This window comes from Pristiophorus japonicus, chromosome 1 (assembly GCF_044704955.1).
Source record: "Pristiophorus japonicus isolate sPriJap1 chromosome 1, sPriJap1.hap1, whole genome shotgun sequence".
Taxonomy (NCBI): domain Eukaryota; kingdom Metazoa; phylum Chordata; class Chondrichthyes; family Pristiophoridae; genus Pristiophorus; species Pristiophorus japonicus.
In genome coordinates, this window is record NC_091977.1 from 481,023,591 (window position 1) to 481,036,870 (window position 13,280).

A 13,280-nucleotide genomic window follows, 5' to 3' on the forward strand; every position below is an offset into this window, starting at 1 on the left:
GGAAGCGATCCAGAGAGCACCCAGACCCCGTAACACGACGGAGCTGCGTTCGTTCCTGGGGCTCCTGAACTATTTTGGCAACTTTCTTCCCAAATTGAGCACGCTGTTAGAGCCGCTACACGTGCTCCTACGCAAAGGTCACGATTGGGTCTGGGGGGACAGCCAGGAAAGGGCTTTTGATAGAGCATGCAATTTGTTATGCTCCAACAACTGTTAACGTTATATGACCCGTGGAGGAAACTTGTTTTAACGTGTGATGTGTCGTCCTATGGGGTCGGGTGTGTGTTGCAGCATGTGAATGCCAATGGTCAGTTACAGCCGATAGCTTATGCCTCCAGAAGTCTGTCCCGGGCAGAAAGGGGCTAAGGGATGGTAGAAAAGGCAGCGCTAGCATGTGTATATGCAGTAAAAAAAATGCATCAGTAGCTGATTGGCAGGAAATTTGAGCTGGAGACAGATCACAAACCCCTAACGTCCCTTTTGGCCGACAACAAGGCCATAAATGCGACTGCATCGGCCCGCAGACAGGTGGTCACTTACGTTAGCCGTCTATGACTACACAATTCGGCACAGCCCGGGCACTGAAAACTGTGCCGATGCACTCAGCAGACTACCACTAGCCACTACTGATGGGGGCAGCTGAGCATGATGCTGAGATGGTCATGGCTGTTGAAGCTTTCGAAAGCGAAGGCTCACCTGTGATAGTCCGTCAGATTAAAGTCTGGACAAATAAAGACCCGCTACTGTCTTTAGTTAAGAAATGTGTCAATGGGGACTGGGCAGCCACGCACGGGGCATGCCCTGAGGAATTTAAACCGTTTCACAGGCGCAAGGATGAACTCTCGATTCAGGCCGATTGCCTACTGTGGGGAAACCGAGTAGTCATGCCCCAGGTTGACAGAGAGGTGTTGATCAGAGAACTTCACAATGAGCACCCGGGCATTGTCATGATGAAGGAAATTGCCAGGTCACACGTTTGGTGGCCAGGGATAGATGCAGACCTGGAACTTTGTGTTTGCAGATGCAACACGTGTGCTCAGCTGGGCAACGCACCCAGGAAGCCCCCCTTAGCCTCTGGTCCTGACCCACCAAGCCATGGTCACGCATCCATGTGGACTACGCAGGTCCTTTCATGGGAAAAATGTTTTTTGGTTGTAGTCGACGCCTACTCCAAATGGATCGAGTGTGCCATTTTAAATTCAAGCACATCCTCTGCCACGGTAGAAAGTCTACGGGCAATGTTCGCCGCCCATGGTCGACCGGACACCTTGGTCAGCGATAATGGCCCGTGCTTCACAAGCACTGAATTCCAGGACTTTATGGCAGGCAATGGAATCAACGATGCCAGAACGGCACCGTTCAAGCCGGCCTCAAACGGCCAGGTGGAACGAGCAGTGCAGATAATCAAACAGGGAATGCTCAGAATCCAAGGGGTTCCCTACAAAGCTGATTATCACGCCTCCTGTTGGCCAATAGATCCCGACCACACTCGCTCACAGGGGTTCCACCCGCAGAGCTGCTAATGAAAAGGACGCTCAAAACCAGGTTATCCCTTATACACCCTACTATGAAAGAAATTGTTGAGAGCAGGCGTCAGTCACAATGTGACTACCATGACAGGAATGCGAGGGCGCGATGTATTGATGTCAATGACCCTGTTTTTGTCCTTAATTACGCTGCAGGATCCAAATGGCTTGCAGACACTGTGATTGCCAAAGAGGGGAATAGGGTTTTGGTAGTTAAACTTACCAATGGACAAATCTGCCGCAAACACGTGGATCAAACTAAAAGGAGGTTCAGCAACCCCATAGAAGAAGCAGAGGAAGAACACGACATAGAGTTTACTCCACCACAGGTGACCGAACACCGGAACCAAGTGGAGGAGAGCCCAGTCACTGTGGGCAGTCCGGACAGGCCTGAGGCACCACAAACAGCAGACACTCAGGCCAGCGCCCAACAACCAGAGCCCCAACTCAGGCGCTCTACAAGGGAGCGCAAACCACCAGAGAGACTTAACCTGTGATCCTAATAAGACTTTGGTAGGGGGGAGGTGATGTCATGTATTCAACTGTCATTGTAACCCATGTATAAGCTGACCTAAGTTATACACCTTGAGAACACTGACCACAGGGGGCGAACTTGTGGGAGACACTCCTAACCTGGACTTTCCGGTATAAAATGGGAAGCTCCATCCACCGTCTGTCTCTTGAGGTCTTGGTAATAAAGGAAACTGGTCACAGAGTGATCTTCTCTTAAGTATGGGCCTCGTGTGCATTTATACTGTTTAGTCAGGACATATTAGTAATATTGATAGAAAGGGTACTTACCCTGACAACCCGAGTGAGGTCGTTCAAATTTTTGCAAAATTGTGTCACAGTTCTGGCCACCGTGCTCCTGACCGATACGTGCTGTGCCACCTCCCTCCTAATTAGCTGAATGGTGGCAGATTAGGAAAAGGGGATGTGCAACGAAACCTGGTTGTCATGGTTTATCAGTCATTGAAAGTTGGCATGCAGGTACAGCAGATGGTAAAGAAGGCAAATGGTATATTGGCCTTCATAACTAGGGGATTTGAGTATAGGAGCATGGAGGTCTTACTGCAATTGAACAAGGCCTTGGTGAGACCTCACCTGGAATATTGTGCTCAGTTTTTGTAAAGTCCTGTCCCTGCAGTACAGACTCACACGAGGCACATGCTGAAGTCAAGGTCACTCAGGACCTGTACCTTTATTTCACAGCTCTCGAATGCCACACTTGCCTGAGACTTGCCTTTATATACCTGTGTGGAACAAGTATGCAGTATCTCCTGCAAGTGCACCCCTGGTGGTAAGGTATGCTTGTGGTTACAGGTCATATCTAGTTAGTCATGTATAGCATGGTAAGATACAGTTATGTACAGTAGTGTGAGATATATGACATCACCCTCCCCCAAGGTCTTATTGTCTTTATAGATTCAGTCTCTCAGGTGGTCTACACTCTCGCGTGGAACATCTTAGTTGTGGTTCAGTTGTTTGCCTTGGTGCCTGTTTTTCTTTCGGTGTGATTGTTCGTATCTCGCCTGGGCTGTCTGTTTCGTTCAGTATGATTGCTGGTATCTCGCCTGGGCTGTCTGTTGAGATTGTCCTTTCCTCAGGTTGTTCCCCCTGTCTGTCCACCAGGTGTGGTGTGAGTTCCACATTGTAGTCTGCCTCTGGTTCTGCAGGGTTGTTGGTGAATCTACTTTTTACTTGGTCTACATGCCTCCGGCAGGTTTGGCCATTGTCCATTTGTACAACCAGTAGCCTGTTTCCCTCTTTGTCTGTTACAGTCCCTGCAAGCCATTTGGGACCCCTGCCATAGTTTAGCACAAACACTTTGTCCCCTATCTCATTCCACTTCCCCCTCGAATTTCAGTCATGGTACTCAGTTAGCTTCCTGTGCTTTGCCTCAACGATTTCATGCATGTCTGGGAGGATTAACGAGAGCCTTGCCTTCAATGTCCGTTTCATCAACAGTTGCGCGGGGGGAACCCCAGTCAACGAATGCGGACGATATCTGTATGCCAGCAGCAGTCGCGACAGGTGGCCCTGCAGCGTGGGATCTTGGATTTTAAGCATGCCTTGTTTTATGATTTGCACTGCTCGCTCCGCCTGACCATTGGAGGCCGGCTTGAACGGTGCCGTCTTAATGTGATTTATACCGCGGTCAATTATAAAATCTTGGAATTCTGCGCTGGTGAAGCACGGACCATTATCACTGACCAATATGTCAGGAATGACATGCGTTGCAAACATGGTTCTTAGGCTCTCCACAGTGGTGGAGGTGGTGCTCGAGTTTAAAATGGTGCATTCGATCCACTTTGAAAATGCATCGACGACTACGAGGAACATTTTGCCCATGAATGGGCCCGCATAGTCTACGTGTACCCGCGACCACGGTTTGGTGGGCCAGGGCCAGGGGCTCAGGGGGGCCTCCCTGGGGGCATTACTGAGTTGGGCACAAATGGTGCACCGTTGGATGCAGAGTTCCAAGTCCGCGTCAATACCAGGTCACCAGACGTGGGATCTGGCTATGGCCTTCATGAGAACGATCCCCAGGTGCTCGCGGTGGAGCTCCCGGACAAATGCCTCTCTGCCTCGTAGAGACATAACTACTCGGCTGCCCCACATCAGGCAGTCTGCCTGTAGTGATAGTTCATGCATGCGCCTATGGAAAGGTTTGATCTCCCCGGGGCAGGCATCGCGAGCCTCTGCCCAGTCACCGGTTAAGACACATCTTTTGACTTAGGATAACGTGGGGTCGCTGGTCGTCCAGGCTCTGATTTGGCGAGCAGTCATGGGCGAACCTGTGGACTCAAAGGCATTGATTGCCATGACTATCTCTCAGTCCTGTTCGTCAGACCCTTCCGTGGTCGCCAAGGGTAGCCTGCTAAGCGTGTCGGCACAGTTGTCTATGCCTGGTCTGTGCCTTATTGTGTAATGGTAAGACGCCAGCATAAGTGCCCACCGTTGAATATGCGCTGAGGCGTTGGCGTTTATTGCCTTGCTCTTGGATAGCAGGGACGTGAGGGGTTTGTGGTCGGTTTCTAACGCGAACTTTGCCCCGAAGAGGTATTGGTGCATCTTTTTGACACCATACACGCACATGAGCGCCTCCTTCTCCAACATACCGTACCCGCGCTCCACCCGCGAAAGTGACCTGGAGGCATAAGCAATAGGTTGTAATTTACCCTCACCATTGACATGCTGTAAAACGCACCCGACCCCATACGCTGACGCATCAGATGTAAGAACTAGCTTTTTACCTGGATCAAAAAAAGCCAAAACATTGTTGGAACATAGAAGGTTGCGTGCCTTATTGAAGGCGCGTTCCTGGGCGTCCCCCCAAAACCAATCACACCCCTTTCTGAGGAGCACGTGGAGAGGCTCCAGCAGCATGCTCAAGTTTTGCATAAAGTTCCCAAAGTAATTGAGTAACCCGAGAAAGGTGCGCAGTTCCGAGACATTCCGGGGCCTGGGTGCTAGATGAATTGCTTCGGTTTTGGATTCTGTTGGGCGGATTCCATTAGCGGCAATCCTTCTGCCCAAAAATTCAACCTCGGGCGCGAGAAACAGAAACTTGGATTTCTTAACTCTTAGGCCTACCCGATCCAACCGCTTTAGTACTTCCTCCAAATTGCGGAGATGGGAGTCGGTGTCCCTGCCCGTGATGAGTATGTCATCTTGAAACACAACCGTCCCTGGGATGAACTTAAGCAGACTCTCCATGTTGCGCTGGAATATAGCAGCTGCCGACCTGATGTCGAATGGGCATCGATTATACATGAAAAGGCCTCGATATGTGTTGATGGTGGTGAGTAGCTTAGATTCTTAGGTCAGTTTTTGCGTCATATACGCAGATGTGAGATCTAGTTTCGAGAAAAGTTTTCCTCCAGCCAACGTGGCAAATAAGTCCTCCGCTCTGAGCAGCGGGTATTGGTCCTGTAGGGAGACTCTGTTTATGGTAGATTTGTAATCCCCACAGATTCGTACGGATCCATTAGGCTGCATGACTGGGACGATGGGACTTGCCCAGTCGCTAAATTCCACGGGTGAGATAATGCCTTCCTGCAGAAGCCTGTCCAGTTCATGTTCAATCTTTTCCCTCATCACATTGGGCACAGCTCTAGCCTTGTGATGGACCTGTCTAGCATCCTGTGTGATGTAGATTTTAACTTTAGCCCCTTTGAAGGTGCCCACACCTGGCTGAAAGAGATGTTCAAATTGACTTAGAACTGTTGAGCAGGAGGTCCGTTCCTCTGACGACATGGCGTGAACATCATCCCATTTCCAATTTAGTTTTGCCAGCCAGCTTCTCCCCAACAGTGCTGGGAGACCTCCGGGGACAATCCACAGGGGAAGGTCGGTTCACCGTCCCTTTGTGTGTGACTGAGAGCATGGCGCTGCCAAGGACTGGGATGATTTCTTTGGTATAGGTCCTTAGTTTGGTGTTGATCCTTGTGAGTTTTGGTCTGTTGCTTTTGTGCGGCCACAGCTGTTCAAATTGTTGAACGCTCATGAGGGATTGACTCGCTCCCGTATCCAGTTCCATATTGACGGGTATCCCGTTGAGTAGGACCCTCATCATTATTGGAGGCGTCTTGTTGTAAGAACATAGATCATGTTGATCCGCTGTACCTCGGTGTCCCGGGCACTGTCCACACCGTCTTCTGGTCCGCTTTCCGACCCTTCCAATTCGTATACCAGCCGAGCTGCTGTTTTTCTGCACATGTGAGCCAGATGCCCTGTATAGTTGCAGTTTCTGCAAATGGCATGCTGAAATCGACACCCCCTTGATGAGTGCCTTCCCCCACATCTCCAGCACAGACCGCTTCCATTGTTTCCGAAGGATGAGCTGCGTCTGGCAGATGTCTCTTGAGCTTCTCTCAGTTTGTAGTTGATTGCTCGCATTGTGGGTTAATGAGGTGTGAACGGCCATTCATGTGGCCCTTGATGGCTTCTGGCGCCACTGCCTGCTGTTGAGGGCCTGCTCTCCTGCCTTTGTCTGTGTGTGGGGGTAGCGGCTTGTTTCACGCTGTGAACCCCTTGTTCCGATGTTTCGTTAGTTGTCGTACCCGCAGTATAGATCAACCTCGTTTCTTCTTCTCCTGCCAAGAATGTCTGTGCGACCAGTGCTGCTGCCTCTAGAATCAAGTTCTTAGTCTCTATGAGCTTTTGGAATATGCCTGCGTGGCCTATTCCTTCAATAAAAAAGTCTTTTAGTACTTCTCTCATTAGATCATCGGAGAATTCACATAAACTAGCCAGCCTCCGAAGTTCCGCCACAAAGTCAGGTATGCTCTGGCCCACACAGCGTCTGTAGTTGTAGAACCTGTGTCTGGCCATGTGTAGGCTGCTCACTGGCTTCAGGTGGTCTCTTACCAGGTGTGCTCAACTCTTCAAACAACTTGCTTGCTGGTTTCTCGGGTGCCAGCAGGTCCTTCATTAAGACATATGTTTTTGAGCCACAGCTGGTCAAGAGATGGGCTCTTCTCTTGTCTGCCTTATCGTCGCCCAACCAGTCTTTGGTTACAAAGCTTTGCTGGAGCCTTTCTATAAAGTCTTCCCAATTATCTCCAGCATTGTATTTTTCATCTGAGCCGTTGGTCGCCATTCTGTGGATTCTGTGATCCCATCCTCGTCGCCACTGTAAAGTCTTGTCCCTGCACTACAGACTCAGACGAGGCACATGCTGAAGTCAAGGTCACTCAGGACCTGCACCTTTATTTCACAGCTCTCGAATGCCACACTTGCCTGAGACCTGCCTTTATATACCTGTGTGGAACAGGTATGCAGTGTCTCCTGCAAGTGCACCCCTGGTGGTAAGGTATGCTTGTGGTTACAGGTCATATCTAGTTAGTCATGTATAGCATGGTAAGATACAGTTATATACAGTAGTGTGAGATACATGACAGTTTTGATCTCCTAATCTGAGGAAGGACGTTCTTGCTATTGAGCGAGTACAGCAAAGGTTCACCAGACTGATTCCAGGGATGGCTGGACTGATATATGAGGAGAGACTGGATCAACTGGGTCTTTATACATTGGAGTTTAGAAGGATGAGAGGGGATCTCATAGAAACATACAAGATTCTGACGGGATGGGACAGGTTAGATGCGGGTAGATTGTTCCCGATGTTGGGGAAGTCCAGAACCAGGGGACACAGTCTTAGGATAAGGAGTAGGCCATTTAGGACTGAGCTGAGGAGAAACTTCTTCACTCAGAGAATTGTTAACCTGTGGAATTCCCTGCCGCAGAGAGTTGTTGATGCCAGTTCAGTGGATATATTCAAGAGGGAGTTAGATATGGCCCTTACGGCTAAAGGGATCAAGGGGTTTGGAGAGAAAGCAGGAAAGGGGTACTAAGGGAATGATCAGCTATGATCTCATTGAATGGTGATGCAGGCTCGAAGGGCCGAATGGCCTACTCCTGCACTTATTTGCTATGTTTCTATGTTTATACAACCGTCGAAAAACTCTAGGAAGTGGCCTCCTTCCACTCTCAGGCTGCAGGACATGCCACTGCCTCTCCACAGCCTCGAATAATGCCTTGGCGGCCGCGTTCGAAAATCAGTGGGCACGGTGGCAACCTGCTGTCTCTGCCATCTTCCCACTCTGAGCAGACAATGATGGTGAAGCTGCACCTGCGCAGACTCATCTTACCTCGCCTTTAAGAAGCGGCTGTTGCTGGAATGTCTCGCGGCCATTGCATCATTTATATTCGCTCTGGGAATTTATTGCTAAGATTTTCGGTTTCACCGCTTTAAAAGAATTGTGCAATGACTGATATACCGCTTCCTTTCCCTCTTGGGGCGCTGAAACTGAATTTCACGGTAGACGGCGCTAGCTTTCCCAAGGCACTACACTTACCGACCCGCCAGGCTTAACGCCTCAAAATGGGCGGTACCAAATTTCTAGCCCTTCATGTTTCTGGACCATCAGCTGGGGAGGACTGCAGGTGGCAATCAGCAAAAGGTTTCCATGCCCATGTTTGACCTGAAGTCATGAAACTTGATGGGGTCAGAAGTCAATACTGAGAACTCCCAGGGCCAATCCCCCCCCACCCCACCCCACCCCAAATCTGTACCACTACGCCGCCACATCTGGTGGGTCTAGTGATGGTGATGGAGAAGTCTGGGACATTAGTTGATATGGTTCTTTCAGTAAGGCTCTGTCGGGCTGTTGCATGACTAGTTTGTGAGACAGCCATGGTAGCACAGTCCAAAGATGTTAGTGGACAGGTCTTTGCAGTGTCGACTAGGCTGGGTGTGCATTTGTCGGGTACTGATTCAATACATAGGAAAGGGGAGGATAAACAATAATGTTTTTTTTTCTACTCTAGGATGCCATGGTCAGAACAGGTCCAAAAGATCACTGTGTTGGAGATGAAGCCAAGGCCAGACCAGACATTTGGATCTCGAAGTACCCAATCAAACATGGGATTGTGACCAACTGGGATGACATGGAGAAGATCTGGCAGCACACCTTCTACAACGTGTTGGAAGTCGACCCAGCGGAACGTCCTGTTCTTCTCACAGAGGCTCCCCTGAACCCTAAAGAAAATCGGGAGAAAATGACGCAGATGATATTTGAGAATTTTAAATCACCAAGCTTCTATGTTGCCATCTCCGGTATACTCGCATTGTATGCAAGTGGCCGCACCAAGGGCCTCGTGTTGGACTGTGGTGAAGGTATTACCTATGCCATGTCAATCAATGATGGCTATATGGTATCTGATAGTATTAGACGTCTAAACTTTGCCGGCAGGGAGCTTAATGACTACTTCGTGGAGAGTTTGATTCACCGTGGGTGCCACTTCAGCACACCTGCTGAAAGATTAGTTGCACAAAATATCAAGGAGGAGCTTTGCTATGTGGCTCTTGATTATGACCAGGAGATGGTCAAGGCTGCTTCTTCTTCCTCCTTAGACAAAATCTATGAACTTCCTGATGGTCAAGTCATCACCATCGGCAATGAGCGTTTCCGATGTCCGGAAGCTCTATTCCATCCATCCTTCTTGGGAATGCCATCAGCAGGTATCCATGAGATTGCCAATGATAGCATCAAGGCGTGTGAAAGCTGCAAGTGGAGCGAGCTCTATGCAAATATTGTCCTGGCTGGTGGATCCACCATGTTTCCAGGTATTGCTGACCGAATGCAGAAGGAAATCACGGCCTTGGCTCCGAGCACAATGAAGATTAAGCTCATTGCTCCACCTGAAAGGAAATATTCAGTGTGGATTGGAGGCTCCATCATGGCTTCTCTCTCCACCTTCCAGCAAATGTGGATCACCAAACAGGAGTATGATGAGTCAGGGCCCTCCATAGTCCATCGCAAGTGCTTCTGAAGTGATATGGCTAGGTTGGGACTTTAATGGAGTAGGTAATAGAGGAAAATATTCAAAACAAGCTTAATGATATAATTTTCTTTCATTTGTGGCTGATATAATGATGATGGTGGCAGTGGCCCCAGTCAAGCCACTACACTTCCAGTGCTGAATTCCTATGCCTTGGCCTCATTCCAGCTGCTCCAGGTGATTTTTTAATATCTCTCAGTTGACTGTCCACAGCTGCAACAGACTGATGCTTTGCTTGCTTGAGGAAGGCAATTCCCTATGGAGGCCCAGTGACTACAATTACATCAGGTAACAGATTCCCCAAGATTAAAGGGGATATGGATGGCAATCATGTAGAATAATAGAAACTTACAACAGAGGAAGAGACCATTTGGCCCATCAAGCCTGTGCCGGTTCTTTGAAAGATCTGTCCACTTTAGTTCCACACTCAAAATTTTTCCCAATAACCCTGCAAATCAGTTTCCTTCAAGTACATGTCCAATTGCCGTTTGAAAGTTTTTATAGAATCTAAATTCCACCACCCATTCAGGTAGTGAGTTACAGATCTCAACAACCCTGTGTGTGAAGGAATTTCTCCTCATTTCCCCTCTATCTTTTGCCAATTATTTTAAATCTATAGACCGGTTAGCCTAACATCTGTCGTTGGGAAAATACTGAAGTCCATTATTAAGGAAGCAATAGCAGGATATTTGGAAAAGCATAATTCAATCAGGCAGAGTCAGCATGGTTTTATGAAAGGGTAATCATGTTTGACACATTTTCTGGAGTTCTGTAACGAGCAGGGTGGATAAAGGGGAACCAGTAGATGTGGTGTATTTGGATTTCCCATTCGATAAGGTGCCACATAAAAGGTTACTGCACAAAAAAAGAGCTCATGGGGTTGGGGATAATATAATAGCATGGATAGAGGATTGGCTAACTAACAGAAAACAGATTCGGGATAAATGCGTCATTTTCCGGTTGGCAAACAGTAACTAGTGGGGTGCTGCAGGGATCGGTACTTGGGCCTCAACTATTATAATCTGTATTAATGACTTGGATGAAGGGACCGGGTGTAATGTAACCAAGTTTGCTGATGATACAAAGATGGGTGGGAAAGCAAATTGTGAGGAAGACACAAAAACTCTGAAAAAGGATATAGACAGGCTTAGTGAATGGGCAAAAATTTGGCAGATGGAGTATAATATGGGAAAATGTGAGGTTATCCACTTTGTCAGAAAAAATAGAATTTAAATGGAGAAAAATTGCGAAGTGCTGCAGTATAGAGGGACCTGGTGGTCTTTGTACATGAAACACAAAAAGTTAGAATGCAGGTACAACAAATAATCAGGAAGGCAAATGGAATGTTGGCCTTTATTGCAAGGGGGATAGAGTATAAAAGCAGAGATGTCCTGCAAAGATGTACTCTAGGCCACACCTAGAGTACAGCGTACAGTTTTGGTCTCCGTATTTAAGGAAGGATATACTTGTATTGGAGGCTGTTCAGAGCAGATTCACTAGGTTGACTCCGGAGATGAGTGGGTTGATTTATGAAGATAGATTGAGTAGGTTGGGCCTGCACTCATTGGAGTTCAGAAGAATGAAGGTGATATTATCGAAACATATAAGATAATGAGGGGGCTCGACAAGGTGGATGCAGAGAGGATATTTCCACTTGTAGGAGAAACTAAAACTAGGGGGCATAGTCTCAGAATAAGGAGCCGCCCATTTAAAACTGAGACGAAGAGAAATTTCTTCTCTCAGAGGGTCGTAAATCTGTGGAATTCTCTGACCCAGAAAGCTGTGGAAGCTGGGTCATTGAATATATTTAAGGCGGAGATAGACAGATTTTTGAGTGATGGGAATAAAGCTTTGATCTTATTAAATGGCGGAGCAGGCTCGAGGGATCAAATGGCCTATGAACAATTCCAGCTTCTCCAATCTCTCCACAAACTGAACAACCCCCATCCCTGGTATCATCCTGGTAAACCTGCTCAATACCCTCTCCAGGGAGTTGACATCCTTCCTGAAGTGTGATGTCCAGAACTGTGCTCAATACTCCACCTGAGGCCTATCCAGAGATTTGTTTTTGTATTTAATGCCCCTATTTACAAAGCCAAGTATCCCATATGCTTTCTTAACTGCCTTATTACCTTGCCTCGCCACATTCAAAGATTTGCAAATATGCACTCGTAGGTCCCTTTGTTTTTGCACCCCGCTCAAAATCATACTGTTTAGATTATACTGCCTCTCCATGTTGATTCTCCCAAAGTGCATCACTTCATACTTTTCCCGTATTAAATTGTATCTGCCATGTGTCTGCCCATTTCGCCTGTCTGCCTATGTCCTCCTGATGTCTGCTATTATCATGCTCACTATTTATTACATTGCCAAGGTTTGTATCATCTGCAAACTTTGAAATTGTACTCCCTATACCCAAGTCCAGATCATTATATATAACAAGCAAAGCAATGGTCCTAATACTGACCCCTGGGGACCCCAATGCATACTTCCCTCCAGTCAGAAAAACATTTGTCCCACACTGCTCTCTGCCTCCTATCCCTTAGCCAATTTCATACACAAGTTACCACCTTCCCTTTAATACCATGTGCTTCTATTTTCCGAATAAATCTGTTATGAGGTAAATTATCTTTTGAAAGTTCATATATACAACATCTACTGCACTACCTTCATCAATCCTCTCTGTTACTTCATTAGAGAACTCAATTCAATTAGTCATACTTGATTTGCCTTAACAAATACGTGCTGGCTGTCCCTGATTAACCCAAGCTTCTCCAAGTAAGAATGTAATTTTGTCCTAGACATTGCTCTCTCATAGTTTCCCACCACTGATGTTAGATTGATTGGCCTGTAGTTACAGGTTTATCCCTGGCCAAACACACTCCCTTCAAGATTGTTCAAGATTACCATCACAGTTCATATATCCAGAGAAATCCTAACTACCACCTCCCCATTATACCATCCAATTGTTTCTTAAATGGTTCCAGGATCGTTGCCTCCACTACTCTATCATTCAATCATTGATCACTCCGCAGATGAAAAAAGAATTTCTGGATATCAGTTCTAAAGTTACCTTTTACTAGTTTGAACCTGTGTCCACTAGTTCTTCTTCCACAGTTTCGTATAAAGTATCATTTTCCTGGTCAATTTTTCTATCTGATAAACCTCTAAAATATAATTTCTCAGATGCCCCCTTTCCAAGATGAAAAGCTCAAGTTTCTCAAGTCTTTCCTCATAACTCAGACCCCTGACACTGGAGATCAGCCTCAAGCTCCTCTTTGTACTGCCTCTAGTGCTCGAATATCTCTCTTGTTCCTTGACTATCAGAGTTGGACTCAGTATTCAAGGTGTATTCTGACTAGAGCCCTGTACAGCTTGATCATTACCTCCTTGGCTAATATTCTAGTG

General features: G+C 47.3%; 1 protein-coding gene across 1 annotated transcript in view; it reads left to right on the forward strand.

The window, feature by feature from the left end:
- The window catches only part of LOC139276881 (actin, cytoplasmic-like), a 48,343-nt gene extending 38,480 nt beyond the window's left edge, over positions 1 to 9,863 (forward strand). Inside the window, exon 3 of the mRNA XM_070894881.1 lies at positions 8,859 to 9,863. Coding sequence (XP_070750982.1) covers positions 8,859 to 9,863 — 1,005 coding nt within the window. The remainder of the gene's footprint in view (positions 1 to 8,858) is intronic.
- Positions 9,864 to 13,280: the final 3,417 nt, after the last annotated feature.